Raw genomic sequence first — 23,868 nt, 5'->3', positions numbered from 1 at the left:
ATCATGCCGTATAGCACTATCTTTGATTTGATTATGGGTATAAGTTAGATTAATAATATTGAAATCTATCTCTATTTCTAGCAGTAAAATTACGATTGATAAAAATATTTAGTATACTTATACCCTACATAGTAGCCCTCAATTTGACATCTCGCGAGATCTCCCGAGATGTCATTGAAATTCAAAATGGCCGCTCATCAGGTGAGTTGAAATATTTGGTGAATTTGTGTCAAGGATGTTGACAAGATTTCTCAGAGGAACGTGACGGTTTACACGTAGGCCAGCAGGACAGATATTCTGAACCACAGATCCAGCAGAGACTTGCAAATTTACAGTTTACAAAGCCTTCAGTTTTTTCTAGAAACGTATGAAAATTAGGATGATCTCAAAAATTATGAAATGATGTTGTTTTTTTGTTGAATGGAAAAACAGTCGATTTCATTGACATTCATAAACTAGTAAAGGTATATAGATATTGAACAGTTTGTTTTCATTCATGTTGTTTGATATCGAACTGACCATTTTTGCTGATCCTATAGCTAGTAGTACCAAGGAGGTTTTATATAGAAGGAGAGCGGACGAGCCAAGTCTCCATTGTACTATGCTCCTAACGGGTGTGAAAAGTCAATGTCGCGTCAAGGTGCGAATTACCCTGATTTGCATACAGCCCACGCGCGCGCTCTGGCGATCTTGCATTGTTTTTACGTCCAGACATGGCGCGACCCGGCGATGATGATTACGTGTGGAGCGATTTCGATTTCAGTGACTTTGAGGAGGACTTAGAAACATTACAGTCAGAAGAATATATCGTGGAAGATGATCTCTCCGACGGCGATGATCAAAGCGATGCGGTGACCAACGCTGCAGCGAGTAAATTATACGTTTGCGAAGTATGCGGGAAAAAGTACAAAATCGCCCGATGGTTTGACAAACACAAGTCGAAGGAACACCCAGAAACCAGTAAGTTAACGACTCATGATTATTCCTAACGTTATATGAAAATGTACCGTTGAATAAGTTCGATTGTTTTGATGTTGTTGCTGATATATTTTGCGCTCCGATCTGATATTTTGTCGCGGCTTGGGGAGGGGGGCGTAGAAGCGCCCCGCGTGCCAAAATCAATTGACCATCCATACAAGCCGCTTGTATCGAGAATAGCTTTGAAAAAGCTACCTATCCAATCTGTAGAAATATTTATCTAGTTTATACCAAGAAGGCTTTTTATACACCCTACCTGTCAGTCAATTTGTGCCTCTTGTTTCTTCCACAGTCACAGCTGAAGCCCCACAACCAGGGACTTCCAACACAAGCGACGAACAGGGCGCTTCTAACAACACGTCAGCGAAAGGACCCCGCAAAGCTACCCAGTCACGTCGCAAACTCAAAGGTGAATATGGAGACTTTATAAATATATACCAAATAGTTTCCTGTATTTGTTGGAGAGCAAGACGGCTATCTTCCTTACAGCCTTCGTGATTGCAATTTTCTACAATTAATATATCTTGCATGTTTTTGTTTGTATTTTTCTTTAGTCAAGAGGCCAACTTCGAAGTTTGAGGAAAAGGATGCCCTGCAGGAAGGACCTCAGCTCCTGACAGATGCCTTACAAGAAGCCACCAACAATCCCGCCTGGAAGGTCACATTTGGAAGTATGGAGACTCCAGGAAACAGAGCAAGAAGAACAGCGACAGAAATTCTAGATATTTGGCCAAATGTTGACTCTAAGAACTTCATCTTAACATTGTTTACTCTACTTTGTTCTGTGATAACTGCTGGAGATACTTCAGTTCTCTTTACTGCTGGTAATGAAGTAATGTGGGCTGCATATCACAAGCTATGCTCAGGTGAGGTCTTCCACAGTATGTGGAACAATCTCATGTCTAAGCTTAAGAAGGATCCATGCCCATCATTATATATATTCATTACAAAGAAAGTTTTTGAGGGCCTGTTGAAAATGAAGCACAATGTGGATGCCCCACCTTCAAGTGGTAACTGTAATAGTGATGACATTAGAAATATGAGTGAGGCTGAAGAGCAAGTGCTGAGGTATGTTGCAGGGTATATCCCGCATGCACTACTGAAGCGCTATAAGAAGTGCAACAATAAGATTGCCAAACTCTATGTTTCAGTTTTGGAGCAATGGAAGGTCTCAGGTACCAGACACTCTGATACATCTTTTCTGAAGTACACAGAAGGATGGGTAAATGCTGTTGATCGTGGGGGTCTTTTTAATGTAACTGACAAAGTGTACCTTTTCTTCCGTGCCATGGAAAAGATTGTACGGTCAACGGCAAACATTCAGCAGCTTAACCAGGGTATAGCAACAGGAATAAAACATGAGACAATAAGCAAACTTGAGACAGACTTCCTGGTGAACAAGTATTGGTGCGTCATTGCTTGTGACATAACAGATGAGAAAGCTAGTGTAGCTTTGATGGAGAAGGTCCTTTCGTACTATGTCAACCTAAGGTGCAAAGCATTTGCTGATGCTTACATGCTGGTACACAATGCAGCAGCATCCAAAAAGGGTGAAAAGTCTCTAAGGAAGTCATTGAACTCACAAGATTCATGACTCCACTTTTGTGTGCAGGTGACTGTATGGCCTTTGCTCTTTGCAGTCATATTATGCAGCCTTATATACAATTGTGTTTATACTTGCTACAAAACATTGTGATGCTATATGTCACAGTATTTCAGTTATATATAGGCTTGTACACATTGTCTCTATCTGTATATATATATATAATACATGAAGTCATTCAGCTGTACTTGCACCTTCAGATTTTGTACAACGCTAGTTGTGCCTACTTCTTGCAGTCCATACTAGTACTGTAGATCCATAAAAACTTGTTACATATTTTGTACACCTGTCATAATGATAATGTAATCATTATTACAAATATTGCTGCCATGCTTGGCAATACATAGGTTATGTACATGTACTAGATGACATTTTGTAAATAACTTGCAGAATCTGTACATACATATGTACATGTACTAGATGACATTTTGTAAATAACTTGCAGAATCTGTACATACAAGTGGTTGCATAATACACAGACTTAAAAAAAACAACTATCTGTTTCGTGGCCTTTTTGCGAGAGGAGTATCATCATTGTAGTCTATTGGCACTTGTGCCCTCCCTCCAACATTCCCTCCCCTGACAGCTCTAAGCATCTCCCCCATCACATGAAGGTTGACCTCGTTCCTACCATATTCCATTACTGTGGGATTCTCGTTAGCTCCACAGCGTCTCCTCTGCTTGGAAAAATGCTGCTCTAGGGGGTCTTGGTTGAACTTGTCGCTGAGGACGTAGGTGACACCTTCCTCCTGTAGCAGGGTCTTTGTCAGCTCTATAAAAGATAAAACTGAAAAAAAATGTAGATGTAGACATTACATTGAGGGCCATAATATAAAGGTAACATTACACTTAGCAAGGAGCTAACAGGTAGCATCTTCGATCATTTCATTACGCCAGTAGAACGTTTATCCTTGATTTACTGTGACTATGGTATTGCAACAAATGTACCTGTCATCCTGAGCCCTACAAGTGTTTGCTTGGACAAACACATCCTGTTCTTCACATCCTTGGTCACACCGGGGGTCTGCTGAGCCTGCTGCTCCCATCGATGGAGGTAGCCCAGGAACTCTTTCTCCAGCCACTGAAAGAAAGTAGAGTTGTTTGATTGTAATAAAGCCATAACTTTTTAAACTCCATGCTGTTTTTTTGTGTTTGTGTATACTGCTATATATTTGACCCACAAGAATTTAAAAAAAACTAGTAGGCATATTATACCTTATCGATATATGTAACATTTGAATGTTACTTCCCAGTCTAGATAAAGAACTTAAAGTAAGAATTGTGACACTTACTGTGAACCTGGCATCTTCGACATCCCGATACGGCTTTAGGTCGTCCTTTCTGGTACGGTCTCCCTGCCTAGCACTTTTGACATTAAGACAGTCAAAGAACCTGTCCATCATGCCGATGAGCTTCCTGGTTCCTTCGGTATCATGGCGCCCTTGGCTGGCAAGGGTACAACTCATTGTATTGCTGAGGACCTGTACAAATAATGTGATTGATATTTACCATTCAATACAAATGCATGACATGTTTACAGCTAAGTGTCATCCAAAACAATTTTTCCCACACTGTTTACATGTATATGTTACTGTGCATGGCTTACTTAAGACATTATCAGTAAATTTGTATATTAAGACATTGGTATATTAACATAATCTTTAAATGCAAGCAGAAAAATTGCCAACATACAATAAAGAAATCATGCTGGGAACTATGTTACCATTGACATTAACCTCACCAAAAGAAACTGTACACAAAACTGGAAGACAACACAAAAGCAAATATGAACCTGTGCAGCAAGGTTGACCCGCATACGGAGGGATGGGGTCAGGTGAACGTGGTCTGTTTTCAGCTTGATCAGCTTTCTCATTCCTAATGCCACGCGCTGTGGATCAAGATCCCACTCATAAACGCTGACGATGTGCCTCCAGGTGATTTCCTGACCGTCGTACTGTTGGAAAAAAAAATATTAATGAAGATAACCAATGCTAAGTAACCTTCAAAACAAAAGCATTTGAACAGAAGGACACAAACGTAAAAAAACTCACATGCAGATTTCTTGTCCTCCTGTTCGCTCCCGAGTTCTCCAGGTTGTTGCGGGTTGTTTTTACGAGATGTGGCACGTCGCTGATGAAGTAGATCTTGTGTCCAGGTCGGTGGTTGTTTGTAGTCCAGTATACCAGCTGTGCGTCATCATCACCATGGATCTTGTAAAACCTGTAGTCAAACAATCAAAGCCCCTTAATCGCATCTTTCATTCACATCACATGGTATCTACTGTAGTCCTGTGTCTGAAACAAAACATGATGCAAATTGTACTGTTGTGACTTCACCCATCAATGAGCCTGCAAATGTTAGAGATTGGCATGCACTTTATTTCCATCTACAATTTACAGCAATACTTAAAATGTGTCTCTGACCTTATGTAACAGAATCTATTCTACAGAAACATGAGACAAACCTCCGGTTTGGCGAAGCGCCGTCCGACACAAAGGCCCGCACGTGGAAGCCCATGTCCTCTAGGATGGCTGTACCATCCCAGATTGCTGGGTAAAGTTGGTCGCTCGAAAACCCCAGACATGGGTAGTAGCCGAATACGAATTCTAAATTTGTAAAGATTCCTCTGACCATTAGGGCAAGGACATGTGTTGCTAGGTCCGGTTGTTCATCTGTTCCATGCTGTTGTTCGCGGCACCTTCTTTCGAAATCCTTCATCTCGTTGTTGATTTCGCCCAGATCAGTGAAACCAATAAGGTCTCCTGACGATTTGCAGAACACAAGGCCTGACTTGATCTTCATCTCGTCCCAAACAAGGGTCACGTTTTTTTTCCAGTCTGGCAGGTTGATGAGGTTTGAAACTTCTCCGAGCTTTGTGAGTATATCAGGATTGAAACCTGGGGTGGGTTCTGTGAATTTTCCATATTGTTGAAGTGTTGTGCGGTGGGGGAGTTGAAGAAATCCAGAGTTTCGCATGATATCATATGCTGCATTGGATGTGTAGAATATGGCCAGGCACCACCTGATCATCATGGGGTGCCATCTCATAGTTCTTGCATCTTGTTGTTGGGATTGCTTTACTTGCTGCTGGAACAAGAATTGTTGTGCGGAGCCATCTTCGAACTGCATTCCTGGCTTTGGCTTTGCTGCCTTAAGAACTGACTGCAAGAAGACATGTTGATTTTCATTGACATTGCAACCTTCTTTTTCCACAGCATCACAGACTCTGTCCTTTGCTTTAGAGGCAAGGGTCTTCTGTAATCGTTTTTCGCGCTGCAGATCCTTTGACTTGTCAATCAACTGTTCCTTTGTTAGATGTTTGTTTGAGACCCTTGATGAATGGGAAACATCAAGGTCCTTCTTGTGTCTTGTCCTGTGTAGTGCTCCTCTTAACGTGTTGCCGTGTGCTGTGCATGTGGGGCATCTGGGCGAAAACTTGTTGGACGGAAGGAGAAGATGACAATCAACGTGTCTGATCGTTCGGTCATCAGTATGAGGACCCGTTTCTTCCCTTGCAACCACATTTCCATCTACTCCCTTGAAGACCACATTTTCAACTCCCTCTCTCTTTTTCTTCAACAGTTCGTCATATCCAAGATTCCCAACACAAATGGAACTTTCCTTTAGTTCCAAAAACAACTTTGACTTTGTATCTTTGGTGAGCACGGATGGAAGACTTCGGGAAGAATATATGGGGTGGGATGGAGGAAGTGGTTTGTCATGGACAAACACCTCCCATGTCCTGTCCTGTTTGACGTTGACCTGCTGTTGGATTTTGACATGAACGCTCTTGACCTGATATTTGGCGAAAACCAGATCACCATTCCCAGCACTCCCCAGATGGGCAAATCCGTGTCTCGTTGCTTCGTCAATAATCTCTCCATCAGTGAGTGTGTCAAAAGTTGAGCCGTTTTCAGGTGGTACCGCTGTGGAGGGCGCTCGCAACCCAGGGGGAGTTTTCTTTATTGGTCTGCCAGTTGGTCTGTAGTTGCATATGGTACAAGTGTCCTCCGTGTGTGGATGGAAGTCTGCCATCTTGTCACCCAACATTGTTGTTGCACCTTTTCCATCTTTAAGCTTTGCTTGTGCCTTGATTAAGGTGAGCCGGCATTTCTCGCACACAAAGGGGGGATGAGTGTCCTCCTTGTCATGTATGATGTCAAAACCATCGAACAGATACAAAATGGTTTCTCGAAATGCAGTTACAGGTTTGGGTTTCCGATCTTTTGGAGGTTTGAAGCGCGTGCCGCATACTCTACAAACCCTTGCAAGGTTTCCTTTGTGATCTGAATAAGGATAAGATTAAGAAGCTCATGTCAAAAGATTTGTAATATATGCATATACCCACAAAGTTATATCTAAATGTATGTATTTAGATACATACATACTGATATTTTGTCCTTGTTTTTGATATGGACCCAGGGCCGGACACAAATAAAATAGAAACAAAACAAGTATATAGCAGGCAAAATTTAATGTATCTTTGTGCAACTTCTTTGTCCAATTTTCCCTCCTATGCTACCAAAATATCAATTCCTGAAGGGGGGGCTTCTTAGGACTAGGGCAAAGCACAATGATAGCAATATTCTCAAATATCAGCAATTTAGAAAAATAAGACATCCTTTTAAGTTTCCCTGTACAAAGTGGTTCAAACCTCCCTTTGAATTACATTGAACAAACAAGGTATAATATAAGATCTGCAAAATCATATTTGTACATCACAAACCTCTCACAAAACTGATCGTTTTAGCAGAAGTTATAGTATTTTGTACTTTGCTCGTGGTATTGCAATATAATGCCGACTGAGCTTGGCTTACCAAGGAGGTTACACACTTAGCTTGGCTTGGCTCGCAAATACTTTCTTTAATATGCCGGTAAACATGTCAATCGGGAGCCGACATAAATAGACCTAAAAGTCTCTTAAGGAAACACACATAGCTATCCAAATCATGACCGAAGAACCCATGGACACGAACTAAGGACCTCCATGCACGGACGGGCCCGAAAATTATACAAAAAGTCACTCCCAGGTACCGGAAAATCTACCCAGGTACCGGCGCCAAAAATTACAAATTTGGAACGAGGAACCCTTCAGCTATTCAGGAAAAAAAAAAAACCTTTCTAAAATAACGATACAAATTTTTTGTGGCTACATGAAATTATAGCTATTGATCTATAATTCGAACGCTAAAAAACGGAGACTTGTGGACGAAAAAGACCATAAACTCACCCATGTTGCTCGCACGACGAAAACTCAAATGTCTAGATGACCGCCATTTTGTCCTCAATCGAATGATGACGTCAGCCGAACCCTACCGGGTGTCCCAAATAAGGAAATCGTCGGAAACCCGAGGCATCTCGGCTGCCGGTCGGCTCAAGCTCGGCACGTGTGACGTCATGCCGAAGCTCATTTGCATAGAGAACCGCGATTCACGCATCGGGTTCAAAGATGGCGCCGCGCCAGCTATACACAATGGGTCGCAGCGGGGCGAAACAAAAGGACCCAGCGGGGCGCTAGCTCGTCCGCTCTCCTTCTATATAAAACCTCCTTGGTAGTACTCAGGGAAAGGTCAAAATTACAGCTCCAAAATTATGAATATAACAGAAAAATACTTTTTAAAATTAAAGCACTTATGTTTTGAAATAGTTTTATGAATCATATTTCTGTCCTGTTCTCTGATAGGACCTCCCTCCAAGAAACCTTCCTCCCCTACCAGGTCCAAGGTGAGTTCCCATTGGTTATTTGGGGGTTATAATATTATATATAGGGGCCTGCATGGGGGGTACCATCAACGCTCTACGATAAATTCAGGAAGGCAGCTACGTATTAATAAATTCTGCAGGCTTGCTCTGCTTCACGTTACATTCAGGCGCCAATTTTTCTTTGTGTAAAAAAGTACAGATTACAATGTTCGTAAAATTTGAGGGGTCAGGCTATGAATTAGGCGTAATTAAAACGACTGATTTCGATGTACGTAACTAAAATAGTCCCAAATAGTCTTCCTGCTGATTTGTCATTTTCTTACATGAAATTTGAATTTGTATTCGTTGAATATTCAAATACTGTATCATAATCACATATCCTTGTGTCTTCTCCCCTTACATTGGACAGCACAATCACTGAAGGACCAGGTAAGGGTACATCTAATTAAATATATTGCCCTTCTCATTGGTCAATGCTTCTGATGTAATCAATGTATCATACTTCTACTACTAGGCTTTCACTTATCATGTACTTGTATCTAGTTTTTCTTTATTCATTTGATTTATTTTCCATTGCACATGGACACTTGATTATATGTACTTTTTTTCATTCACATAGATCTCTTGGCAACCACGTCCAAGAAAAAGAAAAGATTGTCAGCAGGTATTTACTTACTAGTATGCACTTGGCCACTTAGTCTTTAAGTTAAACAATGCTGAGGTATTGTGAATAATTTTAAGTTTGCAGGGTCATTTAAATTTGCAGTGAGTTGTAATGGTTTAAGTTTGTTGTTGAAACACACCATATTTATACTAATTATAGAATTTAGTAGTAGTAACAGTTACACAGTGAACGAAAGAGTACATGTTCATAGTGGGATGAAGTCGCGATGACCTAGGCCTCTCACTGCGAAAATAAAACTACAGCAAATATTTTATGATTTACAGTACTTATAATGTAGCGTAAATCAACTACACCTATATTGTATGATAAAGGTTAGATTGTCGATACAATTTTGTGGTGCATTTCTGTGTAAATATGTCATTTTTATTAGTCATTAGATATTGTGGTGGTTTGATTTTGTGTGTTTTCTTTTCTGTATAGTACATGTAGTATCCTTCATAAGTTTGCATACACTTTTCAATAGCATATTTCTGTCTTATATGACTTATGACCAGTGAAAGTGTAGCTTTCCTGTGATCTAAAACAGTATTTTAGATACATTTTCCAGTTTCTTGATGTTATTTGATAACGTCTTCAATCTTTCTCCTACATTGTCCTAGGGATCACCGGGAGTGATTCTCAGCTGTCGTCGTCTGCGTTGGCGTCTCGGGGCGGGGTAGACGGGGTGGAGGATGGGGCGTCGGCCAACGGCAGCGTGGACAACGTCTGGGAACCACAGCAGGACCGACAGGAGAGGAAGGCCAGGCAGAGGAAGAAGAGACAGTCCAGAAATGTGGAGGAAGAAGGTAATAGACTGATCCTGACTGTCCATCATAATTAGAAGTTAAGCCAATAAGAGGATGGCAATTAGCTATTCGACCAATGAGAGAGTGGCTGCACATCCCCAAAGCATTTGCACTTTTATATGTTTATTTTGCACGTCTACGTTTTGACAGAGGTGGCTGGGGCTATAGGATCTGTCTATAAACCAATGTGTTTGTCTTTATTTGTTTGTGTGTATGTGTGCATGCATGCGTTTGTGTGTGTGTGTGTGTGTGTGTGCGCATCAGTAGTGACTACTACATGTATATACTGTAACGGTAAGATACATTCAACATGGAAGGAATTAGAGACGCAAATGCAGAATCATCTTACAATTTACTTTGAATTTATGCTCCACCTGACTTGCATATACCTTCAGTTAGAATATAGTATTTGAGAAGCCATGTTGGTGTCCCTATTTGCATTTCAATGGATCATAGCTTAAGGGTACACATTATTTTTGTATTTTCTCACATTGTTTCAATTATTCTTCTGGTACATTTGCAGTCTCCTTTTTGAGCTGTAGACACTTGATAGTGGTTATTTGAGAGGGTCAGAAGATCTTTGAATGTCCAAAAATGCCCTAGAACTACGATTCACTGAAATGCAAAAAAAGACACTAACATGGTGTTCGAACACAGCAATGACGTCAGATGAAAACGCTTGATAGGTGGACTGTTATGCTTTGCGGGTGAACTAAAGTTGTAAGTTTCCTTGCAGGTGCTGGCACTGACCTGTCAGAAAAGAGCAAGAGACAAAGCAAAGGTGAAGGCACTAATGATTAACATCCCTCACCTGCCTTACTAACATCTGTCCACAGATTTAGAGCTGCTTGCAGAACTTAACCCACAAACATACATGTAGTGTACTGATCCCATCCTTTGTCCAATCCTGCTGTAGTGAGGGCTCTTCCAAAAATGATTCTGGGGTATGGAGCTAAGCAACCTTATGATCTATCAGCTAGTTCATGGTTTGAAATGCACTTGTGCAGTGTGATACATTGTAGGTTATTTGTGAAAGTTGAAAGCCCCTGTGACAAAAAACAAAACAGGTCTAGACAAGAGCTATTTACAAATTAAGGGCCTTCACCTTTGACCTCGCCCATGTGCATTTCAAACTGTGAGCCAGCTTATAGTGACAGAGAGATCTTTCATTATGGAGGGTGAAGAAACTATACTGCAACATTTGCCCATGGAAATCATCTTTGGAGCAGCCTGTGTCTAGGCATGTATTTAATGTTTTAGTTGTAGTATACCATGTAGAGACTTCTACTGCTAAGTCCTTGTACTTTTTGCATGGTTTCAATAAAATCTACATGTATGTCAATGGCTGTGTAATATACATGTAGGTTCATGTGTAATATAGGTAAATGTACATGTACAAAGGACATGTACATTTAGTACTGCTTGTACATTTAGGTCCTTTGTTCTATTTTCCATCTAACTCTTTTTCATACAGTTTAAGAAAAAGCTAACAGTTAACTGTGTTATTCATGCATGAAGGTTATAGCTGTTTCAAATAGAATCATAATATACATGTACTAGGTATGATTTTTTACAATATGGACAAGGATTGAAGGCCTGGCGTCAAGGTTAGAGAAAACAATACAAACATAGCATTCAACTTGTGTTATACATGTATATGACTACTATCTACGTACATGCATGTTTCTGTTAGGCAGCTTGCTTGAATCAAGGACATTATTCCCTATATAATGGCCTTCCTTGAATCTTTCAAGTTTCAACTCAGTCATTTTGTGCTATGAACATCTGCACTGAAGCTGTAGTTAGTTTGCTATAATTGCACCCGTCTCTTTTCACACCAAAGTTGGTATTCACTCACTGTGGGTTTGACCACTTGTCCTCCGTTTCTGCCTCTCTTCTTCCACCCTTCCTCACGCTTGCACAAAGCTTTGGATGACGAGGAAGGGAAAGACAAGGTGGCAGTCTCTCCTCGGCAAAGGCGGCGGCACCACAGAGGTACTCTTCTCCGGCACCTTCCCTTCTTTTCCTGCTACTGCATGCCTTTCATAGCCTGGAACTCGTCCTATTCGAGCTACTGTCGATTTTTGTGATGATTTAATCAATGTTCACAGTTTTCGCGGTGACGTAGCAAAAAAGATTAAAACCACCGCAAAATGCTTGTTTTGTCTTTTGCTTGCCTATCCCCTCGTTTCAGCTGCGACCTAAAAACCATCGCAAATACCTCCATTTTATCCCTACCGTAGACAAATGGTAGAATTAAACCTGGCAAAATTAAATGCATTTACAGTATCCAGTTTGCACTGCTTTTCCTCATAACAGTCTGGCAACAGTTGATAGACGATCATTTGACATTTGAATGTTCATCTGAAATGTAAGCGAGAGCTCTGATTGGCTTTGTGTTGCGTGGTCCTTTAAAATGGAATGTTAACGATTATGTAAGGGCCAAACATTTCAAGGGTACAGGTGCCAGACTATTCTTCAGGGAAGCGATCGGAGAACAGGCTGGAGCTTAAGTAGGATGGATTCCAGGCTATGTCTTTTTGATACCTCCATCCTTTGTCTAGCTAGCCTGCTATGTTTGTTGATGATATTTTGTATCAGGTTATATTGGACATTTGCTGCTTTGTAAGAATGTTGAATGTGATGAAATTTGATATTGATAATACCCAAAATAGGTTTCAAAGAAACTCCAGAGGAAAAACAATTAGCTTACAAGCAGTACTTTACTGTACTTACATTACAATACAAGTATGCCACATATATCGATAAACCAATGGATTTTCTTGATGCATACATCACATTTTGCTTTTTTGAATTTTTTTTTCCATTGTACATAGTATTTAATATTATCACATATAAATGCATGTACAATGTATGTATCATGCATTCAGTTCTTATGTTTGTCCTCAACTCTTTGTAATATATCATTAAAGCTACATCCCCTTTATCATTGTTTTTCTATCATGTGATAATGATTACTTTTCCCACTTACAATACGACATGCTACATTTCTATTCTGTGCTTTTTTTATGTTTTTCTGCTGCCCCCCTCCCCCTTCTCGTAACCATACTCCATTCTTGATAATGGTTTAGGCAGACGAGGGGAAAACGGCAGAAATCCAGCAGCCTCTCCAAAAACCAAGCGTAACATTTCTCGGCAGGGTCAGTTTTGTAAATTGCAGAAGTTTGGCATGTCAAATGCACTATGGAATATGACACACTGTAGAGCATGTTGAGAAGTTGATTACAAAGTTGATAGTGTAAGCTTCTATTGAACTGTAGCCTTCTCCCTGCTGCCTAACTCTAATAAAAAAAATTGGTGCCCATAGGCTATTTCAGCAGGGAGAAGGTTAAGATTTGTGCAAGTTTCAGATATGCTGGATATTTTCTGTTGTCTTGATGTGTACAATAAGGTTGTTTGTAACAGAAATATCAGTGTTACATTCAAGTTGTGTGTACTTACAAAATTGTACAAGAAGCTTTTTACTATAACCATTGCAGTGCAATATTGTACAATTGGTAAAATGCTAACAGCTGGAATTTTACATTATTCAGAAATAGTAGTTTTGAAAATGGCAGTTTCAAAAGTTTTGAAAGCGGTACTAGATCTTTCTGTCCACCCTACATGTTGTTTTTCTGTATGTTTTCTCTGCTTGACTACTACTATCTCCTTCCTGTCCCTCTCTCTGTGTACTTTGATAAAGGTGTGACCACCTTCCTCACACAAACCAGTGAGAGTAGTGGAGTCACTCCCTCCCCTCGTACTGCCAGGAAGGCCCAGATCAAGTGTAAGCTACAAACACATAAACGTTTTCACAAACAACACATGTCATAAGCCATATGCACATTTTCATAAACAAAACATATCATTAGCCATGAACACATATTTATAAGGAAATCATATCTTGAGTGTTCATGTCACTTCTTTGTGTATGTTTTTGTTGAACTTCCTTGCAACGAACAGGGGTACCTCAAGGGTAATCTTGGGTCCCCTGCACAGTATCTATATTAGTAAAATTTCTTTTACAGGCCATAGTCATGCATGCATGTTTCCATCAAAGTATGTATTCGTGTATACATGCAAATGTGAACAAGGAACTTTCTCAAGATATTTGGTTTTCAGACATTTTTTGTATGCCGATTGTGTGTGTCGGAAAATTCTTATTTGACATGTACAGATTGAGTTTTTCTTTCAGTGCATCACATATATGTACATGAGGAAGCTTTCCGGGTCTAGATATTTACATGTACCAGTATATAAGATAGTTTGTAGTAGTCATGATTTATGATATAAACATTCTGATGGTTTCTTGTTAACCCTATGTTGAACAAGTATCATGGCAATGAAGGTACATGTAATTGTATTTAAGTTACGGAATCTGATACTAAGGTTTCATTCTTTCAGCCGTCACAAAGTCCCCACGTGTGCGGAGGTCGGTGAGCGAGGAAGGAATCGATGAGATACCAGATTCCGGAAAGAAGCGTAGGAAACCCAAATCCAGACCTGGTACATCATCATAATATAAGAAGTATATTGTACTTCTTTTGGATTAGATTTTGTTTGATATGGGAAAGTTACAGAAAAGGACAAAGGGGTGTTAATGGCTCTGCTCCTGAGGCCTCGATTTGTCATTATCTTCATCCAAACTGTTGAACTAGCCATACTATGTCAGGAAATTTTTGTTAGTACAAAACTTTGAATATGGACATGTCTGTTGCTCCAGAGGGGGAGGGGGAAGGGAGTGCGGAGGGGGAGGGGGAGGGAGGTGAGAAGGCCCGACCCCCTCGTCCCCAGCCTGGGAAGAAGAAAAAGAAGAAAAATGCCAGGTAAAAAAACTGCACTGCTTGCTTTGTCCCTTGACTTGTGTTTTGATGTAATATCAATTGACTTGCTTGGCATTCAAGCATGTTAAGAAGTAGTTGTAAAGAAATGTGTGATCATTTACAAACCCTATTATTGCTTATTGAAGTTGTATAGAAGTTCATAGAACCATTATTTCGATTCTTCTACTACTCCAAAGTTCTGTTTCATGTTGTTCTTACATGTCTTTGTCATGAAAGATCCTAGAAAACAGCTGATCACATTAAGCTGGGGGGTCTAACAAAAAAGGACTTAATGAAACAAATGTCACCAATGATTACTGTAAATTCATTTACTTTTGTGGTGGTTTTATTTTGTGGTTGGAGGGAAAGGGAGGTTTTTGCTGTGTTTTGTAATGATCATGGTTGAAACAATTCTGTAGTACCGTAGTAATTCGATGAAAACGCACGTTTGTGGTGTCACAAGTTCACGGCAGAGAGGTCACCACAAAAATAAAAGCACTGTGAAAGTTTGAAGACTTACAGTACTCTCCTCCTTTCAGGACTAACCTGACTTCAGCTGATGAGGCCTACCAAGCAGATGGAGAAGGTTTGTATACTGCAAATTAAAAAGATTTGAGTTTGCTGCACTTAAATTGCGTGGTATAGCTATAGTGAAAGTCAAGAGTGTGCATTGTCTTTGAGTTCACAGTTGTACTAACTTAAATAATGCAAGAAAGAACAAATGTTTGCGGTGGGATAGGTTCACAGTGACAGGTCACTGCGAAAACCGAGAACTTAAAAAAACTCTGCGAAAATTAAATAATAAACAGTATGCCAGGGCTGGATTTGCAGTGTTCTAGGAAATGCACCATTTTATGTGTCTTGATTGTGCCCCAGAAAATTGTTTCGTGTGTTTACAGTTTCGGTAGACTTCATGGTGGCAGATGAAGACATCATCGTTGGTGACAAGACCACAGACATGCAGAAACCCCACAAGGTCTCCTCCATGACCAGCCAGCCTGTAGGACCGCTCTTTGTGGAAACCAAAAGTAAGTACTTTGATAAAGGTTAGACATCCAGGTAAGAAGATATGCCAAAAAACAGTTACTCAAGCAACTGGATAAAATTTTGAAGCTGTCAGACGTTTCAGACAGTATCCGCTATCTTTTGTCAATGTCTAATGGAAAGAAGAACCACTTCCCATACCAAAGCTCTGAATTGGAATGTTAATGATATCGAGGTGATAGTCACCGAGGAAAGATAGCAGATGCTGTCTGAAACGTCTGACTGCTTCAAAATTTTATCCAGTTGCTTGTCAATGGGTAACTGTGTTTTGTTGCAAAAGTAAGTACAGTGTTCATATTTCTAGGTGTGTGGACATCAGGCTAATAGCTATATGTAGAAGGGCACTAGGGAGTTCTCTGGACGCCCTACACGAAGAAAACAAAGAAATTAGATGCTCTCCTGTTGCAGGGGATGCCCTGATGATGAGGACTCCCTTTTTCCCTGGTAAATATATAGACATGGGACAGTCCCAAAAACAAAAGCCATGCACATACACCGTAAAGACCGTGTATCAACGACGACAGAGGCCGAGGTAGCTGCCTTGAACCTAAAACACAAATGCCCAGATTGCACAAGAGATTTTCCAACAAAAAGAGGGCTAGCCATTCACCGGAGTCGCTGGTGCCTACATCACCCCTCCACCGCCAACACCCGGTCACGTGCCGGTAGCCTCGCGGACAAGGAAGTACAGCGCCAGAAGAGAGTTGCCAAGGAAAAGGAACGTGGCCACGTCACCCTACAAGGCCAACAACTAGAAAACGTCCACACATTTGACTATCTTGGAAGCCGCATGCAATGTGATGGTGACCAGAGAGCAGATGTGAAATACAGAATGGACATCGCACAATCCCGCTTCAGCTCCCTACAACATATATGGAGGGACCACAGACTTCCGCATCCAATGAAGATACGTCTGTACAAATCTTCTGTCTGTTCAACCCTCACCCACAGCTGTGAAGCATGGGACATGACGCAGGACATCACAAGAATGGTCAACGGTTTCAACAGCAGATGTCTACACGTGATCACTAAGAAACATTTTCGGGACACAGCAACAAACCCAGACTACAACTTGATGTCAGCCATCCGCAGTAGGAGACTCCGGTACCTGGGCCACATTCTCCGCATGGACCCCTCCAGACTGGTCAGGCGCACCCTGAAAGCCTACGTGTGCGGAGGAGACACCCCGCCGGAAGGCTCCCTGCTGATGGACTGTGAACACTTACCTTTTGAACACTTAGCTAGGCAAGCAAGAAACAGGCGCATGTGGAATGCCAGAATCAATAAGATAAAGTAATTTTCTAAAGCATGTAGCATAAGACCTTGGGTCTAAAAATGTAAAACATACATACATATAGACATGTACATGGGTACCACACACACTGCCACACTACCAGTGGTGCTTTTACCCTCATACCAGACCCTGGGACATCATGTAGAATGATTGACATACAAAGCTACCAGATAATTGTTAATCCATAGAGCCCTTTGGGGAAGTGTTTCCGACTACATTTGCATGATTAGATATTTGCCTCCCAATTGTATGGATTTGCTCGGCCCATGATGTTTTGGCAAAAATTGAATGCTGTCCTTGTTCCAAATAAGGTGGTTTCCGGGTGGAGCAGCGACGACGGTTGTCACGGTTACAGGAGACGGATGAAGAATATGCAGAGCAGGACAAGGCAGACAGGACTACAGGGGAACTGGCACTGGTAACTAAACCCTACTGTCTACAAATACTGTATATTCATTTACTTTTGCAGTGGTTGTATTTCGTGGCAGGAGGGAAAAGAAGGTTTTTGTTGCGTTTTGAATTTGTGCTTGAAACAATTCTGTAGTATAGTAATGCATTGGAGATGCATGTTCGTCAAGTGAAAATGCTAAATTGGTGGCAGGTCACCATAAAAACTGCAAAAAGGAAACCAGATTTCTTTGTGATACATTTATACTCCTATACCTTATGATTACTATGTTAAAATCTTAATGATTGTATTTACTTTAATTTAATGTATCAATAGATGTACATGTATAGGACCTTACAAAAGTATGTGTACGTACGTGTGGCATGGTATGTGTACATTTGTTGTGTCCATAAAGTTCCCTTGATATTCCAAAACAAACAAAAATATGCCCAGTAAAAGCTGACAATAATTTGTCTTTAACCTGCACCTGTAGAAAGTAGTAGAATGCAATGGTTACTCCATAACACAAGCATATATACTGCTGCATAGTAATGGAGGTACATATTGTAGTTTGGCCTGCTAAGGGTTATAATCTCTCCCCTGCAGTCGACTCATCGAGGGTTTAAGAAGTTTGCGCTGTTCTGCCATGGGATCCTGGCCGGTTACTCGCTGTGGCACTGCATCGTGGTCTTCCTGTTGACGGAGAAGGGAGACCTGAACTTCCTCCAGCAGTACAGCCGACTGGCCCAGCCGGCACAGTCACTGTTCTACATACTACTGGCCATCTGTACAGTCTCTGTGTTCGACAGGTGAATTGTTTATTTACTGTTTGTTTGTCTCAGGCTAGACAACCCATACAGTATTTACAAAACACATGTATCAAAAAAAGAAAAGAATATCCACTAGCTACATAAAACTAGACTGTAGTAAGGTTTGATCCACTCACACCAGGAAGGACCCCTTCTCTTTTCGATGAGTGCTCGAGGTATGGCTCTCCTCATCAAACCTGAAAGTTTTGGCCTTTCATTCCATCCAAGGGGACGTCCCTAATCAAAGCTGACTTTTTGTGTAATTTTTTGTAATATTCATGTCTTGAATTGATTCTAAGGTTTCTCAAATCTAATTTGTGGGGAAAACTGAAATATTGTGTGATTTTTATCATTTTTATGGTTTTATGCTTCCTACAGTTATGACGTGGCCCGTCCCAACCGCAGGTTCTTCCGAAGCCTTCTCACGCCTCAGTCTGGTGCTATCTCTATTCTAGGTACTGTAAAGGCATTTACTTTTGGGGTGGTCTTATTTTGTGGTAGGGGGGAAAAGGAAGTTTTTGCATTGTTTGAAGTTCCCAACTGGAACAATTCTGTAGTACAGTAGAATTACAAAACACATATTTGCGATGTTTTGATACTGTTGTGAGCGGTCACTGCCAAAACTGTGAAAATAGTAGGTTAAGGTAGGATTTTTTTCTTGCCAAAGAAAGGAACAAATTGTACAGTATATGCCAATTATTTGTATACCTTTTTTCTGTATATTTCGTCTTTCTGTATAGAATTCCAAAACACCAAACCATTTACCATTCACTCAATTGTAAAAACAATGCATATCTGTATAGCCCATAATCGTAAAGTTCGGGGTATTGTATAGAATCTTGTCCGATTTTATCGTAAAATGACCCACAACTACAGCTAAATTTTGGATTTGAATTGTTGTTTCGGGAGTGGGGACGCCGTCTACCGTTCAACAATCACATTCTTTTGTTACTCGCTATTGTCATGCTTGCAAACAATCGATATCGGTGCCTTTGACATACGGTGATCTCATCAAAACCTGTTTTTCAAGACTCAAGCGACGAAAGTGAACAAAAATACGAAAAGAAAAACACGATTTTTGTCGGAGCATTTGAGCCTCTACGCTGTATTTTGCCGCGATTTACAGTTATTTGTGGCCGTATTCGACGGAGAACCTATTCCTCAGATTCTTTCCCCGTGAAAATCCTGCTTATGTAGCGTAGATGAATCGTATTTTACGTCGCGATTTCAGACAAAAATAAAGCGACGAAGGTCTGGTGACGCTGGGCGGCCATCTTTGTTTACTCATTGATATGCATTTTTCTACGCGCTGATTCGTTTACGTCATAAAAACCTGTGCTCTGATTGGTTGACTGTAAGATTTCACGTGATCAACATGCAGCGGGAGTTTTTTATTTGGCAGGAGTTTCCCACGCAGTTCGGGCTTATCTGAACAAAATGGATCGCGTATTTATCCATATGGTGACGTTAAGATCGACGAAAAGGTCGGATTGTACTTTGATTAAAATTTTGCAAAATAAAGTTGCGAAAGCGTTAGCGTAATTGTGTGTCTTGCCCAAAATCCAATTCGCCCCCCCTCCCCTCCTTCGGGACGTCAATATCGCTAGTTCGGACAGTCGTATAGTTCGGGGAGTCGTATAATTTGCGCTGACAAATGGGCTATACAGATATGCGGAATCTACTGTATGAGCAGGCAATGGTGTATGATTTCTATGTATTTTCATATGTTATGAAATATTCCAAAAGGATGATGAGGATGAAAGGGGGTAAAATGTACAATGAGTTTCCCTCTCTCCAAAAAGAAATTCCATCCTACAATAGACATATCCTCACTGTCCATCACAATTAGGAGTTCAGCCAATGAGAGAATGGCAATAAGCAGTTCGACCAATAAGAGAATGGTTGCATGTCCGTTAAATATTTGAATTTCTATGTTTTTATTTTGCATTTCTATGTTTTAATTGAGGTGGGCAGGGTTATGGGATGAATCTATTGTACACAACCTCTGACAGTCATTCATTGATTTGTCCCAAGGTCATTTTTTTCTCAATTTTACCCCCAGTTTATCTGATCTCCATCATCTTCAGTGTGAGTATAGCCAGTATAGATGACAGGATCGGCCTGTTTGTGGAGGCCACTCCCACCGTCCTGCCGTCAGACGTCAGTACAGTAACCGTGGCAACCACCAACCAGGACCTCTGGTGAGACCACGGTTCTTACCAGCTTCCTCAACACATTTGGCAGACATTTATTATCGTAGAAATCATTTTCTATGTAAGCCTAACAAACAATTAAAAGTTTATTTCTGTCCATTATATTGCTATTCTTATTGTTGTTATTGAAACATGTGTGCAGTTGTGTCTAGTTTCAGGGAACAGAATGCATCATGACTTTAGCAAGCTTGTCAAACTGCTCAAGAAATCTGGTCTATGTTGACAGGTGGTCACTATAGACGGAAGTCTTAATGCTTGTATCAATGGGAAAAATTTTCCAAGAGACCAGCAAAAAGTGGTCACATTGGCCAGGTGGTCCTTATGTAGAGGTCGAGGTGGTAACTTGTACAGGTTTTATATTACTGTACATTTGTATTGAGTATGTGACCATAACAAGGTACAAAATCACTCTTTTATGTGTGCTTTAATCTCTTTGCCAACTTGACTTGCTTGGTTCCTTACAGGACTGATTCAGACGCGGCCAACAGACTGTACATCTGGAGAATCATCAACACCATGAGGGTAGGAGGGGCCATACTGGGCTGGCTCATCGTGGCACTCAACCCGACAGTAGATCACACCTCAGGTACTTCATTTATGCAGTATAATTTTCTATAGCAGGATTGAACTGAATTTCCAACAGAAAGGAAACAAGAGCTTTTAAAAAAAGCTGGCGTTTCGGCTACGTTTATAAGTGTGAATTGTCTTTTCCCTTTACTTGAAGTAAAATCTGCCAGAGGAAGTCACTCAAGGGCTGTTCAGTCTATAAGAAAAATTGTCATTTTGGGAAATGAGTACTGTTTTAATAGAGAAAGGCAGATTGGGGAAAGCAATTTTGAAGTTACGTCACTAACTTAAGTGCTTTTGAAAAAGCTGGTCTTGGCCTACAACTTGTGCTTATTTGTAAAATGTATAATAGGCTCATTATAAAAGCTATCAATGTAATTATGTACATGGCACGCAATAAAACATAAAATTTGAAAAAGCACCATTGAATCATCAGCACTATGGTAATTAAGTGAAATAGAAGTTCATAACAGCTAAGGTTCTATCTAAAATGACTACCAAATGTCAAACAAATCAACAGCTACCTCATCCGTATTATTCTGGTTTCCGCATTTACAACATTTCTTCCTTATTTTCCTGGGTAATTTTGCTAAAATTCATGAAAATTCCCATAGTTTTGTGCCGAGGGGCGCCACTTTCCACGTCCGTGTTGTCTGAATGAAGTCGATACTGAACAATGGAGCATTTGCTACTGTAACAAAGAATCGCTGTTTTGCAAACAACATCAAGAGCCTCTGTTTACATCGGGGATAGAAGTTTAGTGGCGAGTGTTTTGCAAGAATCATCTTACCGCGCATAGGAGCCGCTGCACGGTATTTTCCATTACAATGAACAGAAAAATTCGAATGCCGGGTTTGGAATCTATGAAGTCCTGTTCATAAGACAAAGGCCTTGTATATATTAAATGAATATTTAAGAATAACAAATATAAAATATTTCTTTATTTATTAATGAAAAAAATGATATTCATAAATATGATATTGATAGATTAATATAATATCAATATATATTTTTGATATTCAATATCTAAAAAGAAAAAAAAATTCATGCACGGACACGAACCCGGATCTTCTGGGTCCGAAGTGCTTCGCGTTGCCAGATCGGCCAAGCTGCGGTACGTCCTTACTTACTTTGGACGTAATGCTATAAACTCACTATATGGTATCATTTATGCCGATTTTTGCTCGTTTTCTTGACGAAATCATTTTTTTTCTTCTGCAATCTTGTGGAATAGATGTAATATGGTCATTTTTCAGGATATCAAAGTCCGAAACCACAATGCAATGATATTTCCGAACAGTTGTAGCAGTTACATGCGGTCGCCCTCCTGTGTCACATGCAAATCTAGCCTGCCTGCCTTTTCGTGCTCTCTTGCCATATAAGGCAACGGCTATACAAGGATTTGAGAACGTATTGCCATATAAGGTCTTATTGTGTGCGACACAGTGTTGAACCAAGCTTCCCTGGTCCTTGCTTGAAGGTAAAAGCCAGGACAATGCGTTCCGGCGCGCATGCGCCGAAACGCAAAAATATAACTGTTCAACTAAACAGCATGTCAGGTATTTGTCTACTCAATGAACCAAATATTGCAGAAAGTTTATAGCGTCTGCCGTCTTTGTTCAGCGATAGTTGTAAGGCCCTGATGGATACGACTTCTTTTACTTCTAAAAAAGGTTATGTTTTAAATTATAGTTTGAACCTGCTACAGAATGAATTCTATCAGCACAGATGAGCTTTCCAGCTAAATTGACAATTTCTTCCTGTTTTTTTGGCGGATTGCAATTGTCAATCACATACAAATTAGAGGTAAACGTCTTGGGTGAATTCATCTTTATTAGCAGCTGTAGTAAAATTTTTAACTGTGTCTGGAAATGCTCAAGTGGAGGTCTGTTAAAATCCACCTTAGAGCTAAGAAGGCTCTACAGCAAGTTTTGTGAGCTAAAAAGTCCATTGTGACCTTTAGACATGCTGATGTCTTTATACCCTAAAAGGTTACTTTGAGATTAAGTTGAACTTCTCGGTATCAATTACTTATTGTTTAAAGTGCAAAAGAATTTGTGTTGGTAGGATTTGGTAGCTATTCCTTGCAAAGGGCATGTACTTATTTAGACCATGGGGAAAAATTTGGTACCCATATTGAATTTCAGGAGATTCTACCTATATTCTTGATATTTGAAAGGAATTAAGTTCAGTATCCCTAAATCAGTTCATGTGTTTGTTGCAGAACATCTTTATGACCCAGAGGACTCCCTTGTTGCAACAGAAATGGTTCCCAGGAATCCAGTCGCCTAGCAATGCTGAACGGAACTGCAGCTCAATTGCTCGAGACCTGATAACCTTATATTCTTTTAAGACTATCTTTAATAATACTTAATTTTTTTACCAAGCCTTCCAAGTCACTAAGCATGCTTTTTGCATTGTAATCTATTTGTAGATAATGTACAAAGAGTAGCTAAAATGTAGCTGTTTTGCGTAGTCAGAAATATTCTATTTTGCATATGCTAACTTGTGTATTATACAGTTTTTCTACAATGTCACTTTCGGGTAGTTTTGTTGTATTTTCATCAATAAACTCAACGACACATTTGCAAAATGTTGTTAATTACCTTTTTGACTGACATCTATTTCTGGTATCTAGTTTGTGCCCATTCACGCCATTTTGCCAATTGCAATTGGTTTTGGAACTTATCTTTAAAAATCGCCATTTCAGGCAACTAATTGGCACCCGTTGGCTAATGTCTTTCTCAAACAGGTGCAGCCCAATGAGATACCTGCCTAATCTATGTAGTTCATCATGATTTCACACTTGCGATATGTTTAAGTAAGTTAAAGGTGTACATAACCATGCATAGATTATGTGAATGTGTGAGTCATTTGCATGATTAAAATGTTTCATGGAGGTATGGGGTCCCTGAACTCTTGTTAATTCTGGTTTTGTCAGTGCAGAGACAAACAAGAATGTATGAAGTAGAAGAA

At 40.2% G+C, this 23,868-nt stretch overlaps 2 protein-coding genes across 2 annotated transcripts; both read left to right on the top strand.

Moving 5' to 3' along the window:
* The first annotated feature begins 156 nt into the window (after window positions 1-156).
* On the top strand, window positions 157-23,485 carry LOC136436463 (transmembrane protein 237-like). Its single transcript, XM_066430459.1, has 19 exons — window positions 157-201; window positions 8,265-8,305; window positions 8,694-8,713; window positions 8,904-8,948; window positions 9,569-9,754; window positions 10,491-10,535; window positions 11,681-11,749; window positions 12,847-12,915; window positions 13,458-13,541; window positions 14,159-14,260; window positions 14,478-14,580; window positions 15,117-15,163; window positions 15,477-15,605; window positions 17,227-17,333; window positions 17,910-18,112; window positions 18,491-18,567; window positions 20,175-20,313; window positions 20,790-20,911; window positions 23,117-23,485. Exons 1-19 carry the CDS (start codon window positions 169-171, stop codon window positions 23,182-23,184), a joined length of 1,689 nt encoding a protein of 562 aa, XP_066286556.1. The 5' UTR covers window positions 157-168; the 3' UTR covers window positions 23,185-23,485.
* On the top strand, window positions 547-3,075 carry LOC136436464 (uncharacterized). The gene is made up of 3 exons (XM_066430460.1): window positions 547-960; window positions 1,271-1,387; window positions 1,533-3,075. Exons 1-3 carry the CDS (start codon window positions 714-716, stop codon window positions 2,570-2,572), a joined length of 1,404 nt encoding a protein of 467 aa, XP_066286557.1. The 5' UTR covers window positions 547-713; the 3' UTR covers window positions 2,573-3,075.
* Window positions 23,486-23,868: the final 383 nt, after the last annotated feature.

The sequence above is a fragment of the Branchiostoma lanceolatum genome, chromosome 6, assembly GCF_035083965.1.
Source record: "Branchiostoma lanceolatum isolate klBraLanc5 chromosome 6, klBraLanc5.hap2, whole genome shotgun sequence".
NCBI classification, from domain to species: Eukaryota; Metazoa; Chordata; class Leptocardii; order Amphioxiformes; family Branchiostomatidae; genus Branchiostoma; species Branchiostoma lanceolatum.
The sequence above is the reverse complement of the archived record's forward strand: the minus strand, read 5'-3'. Positions and strand labels throughout refer to the sequence as shown.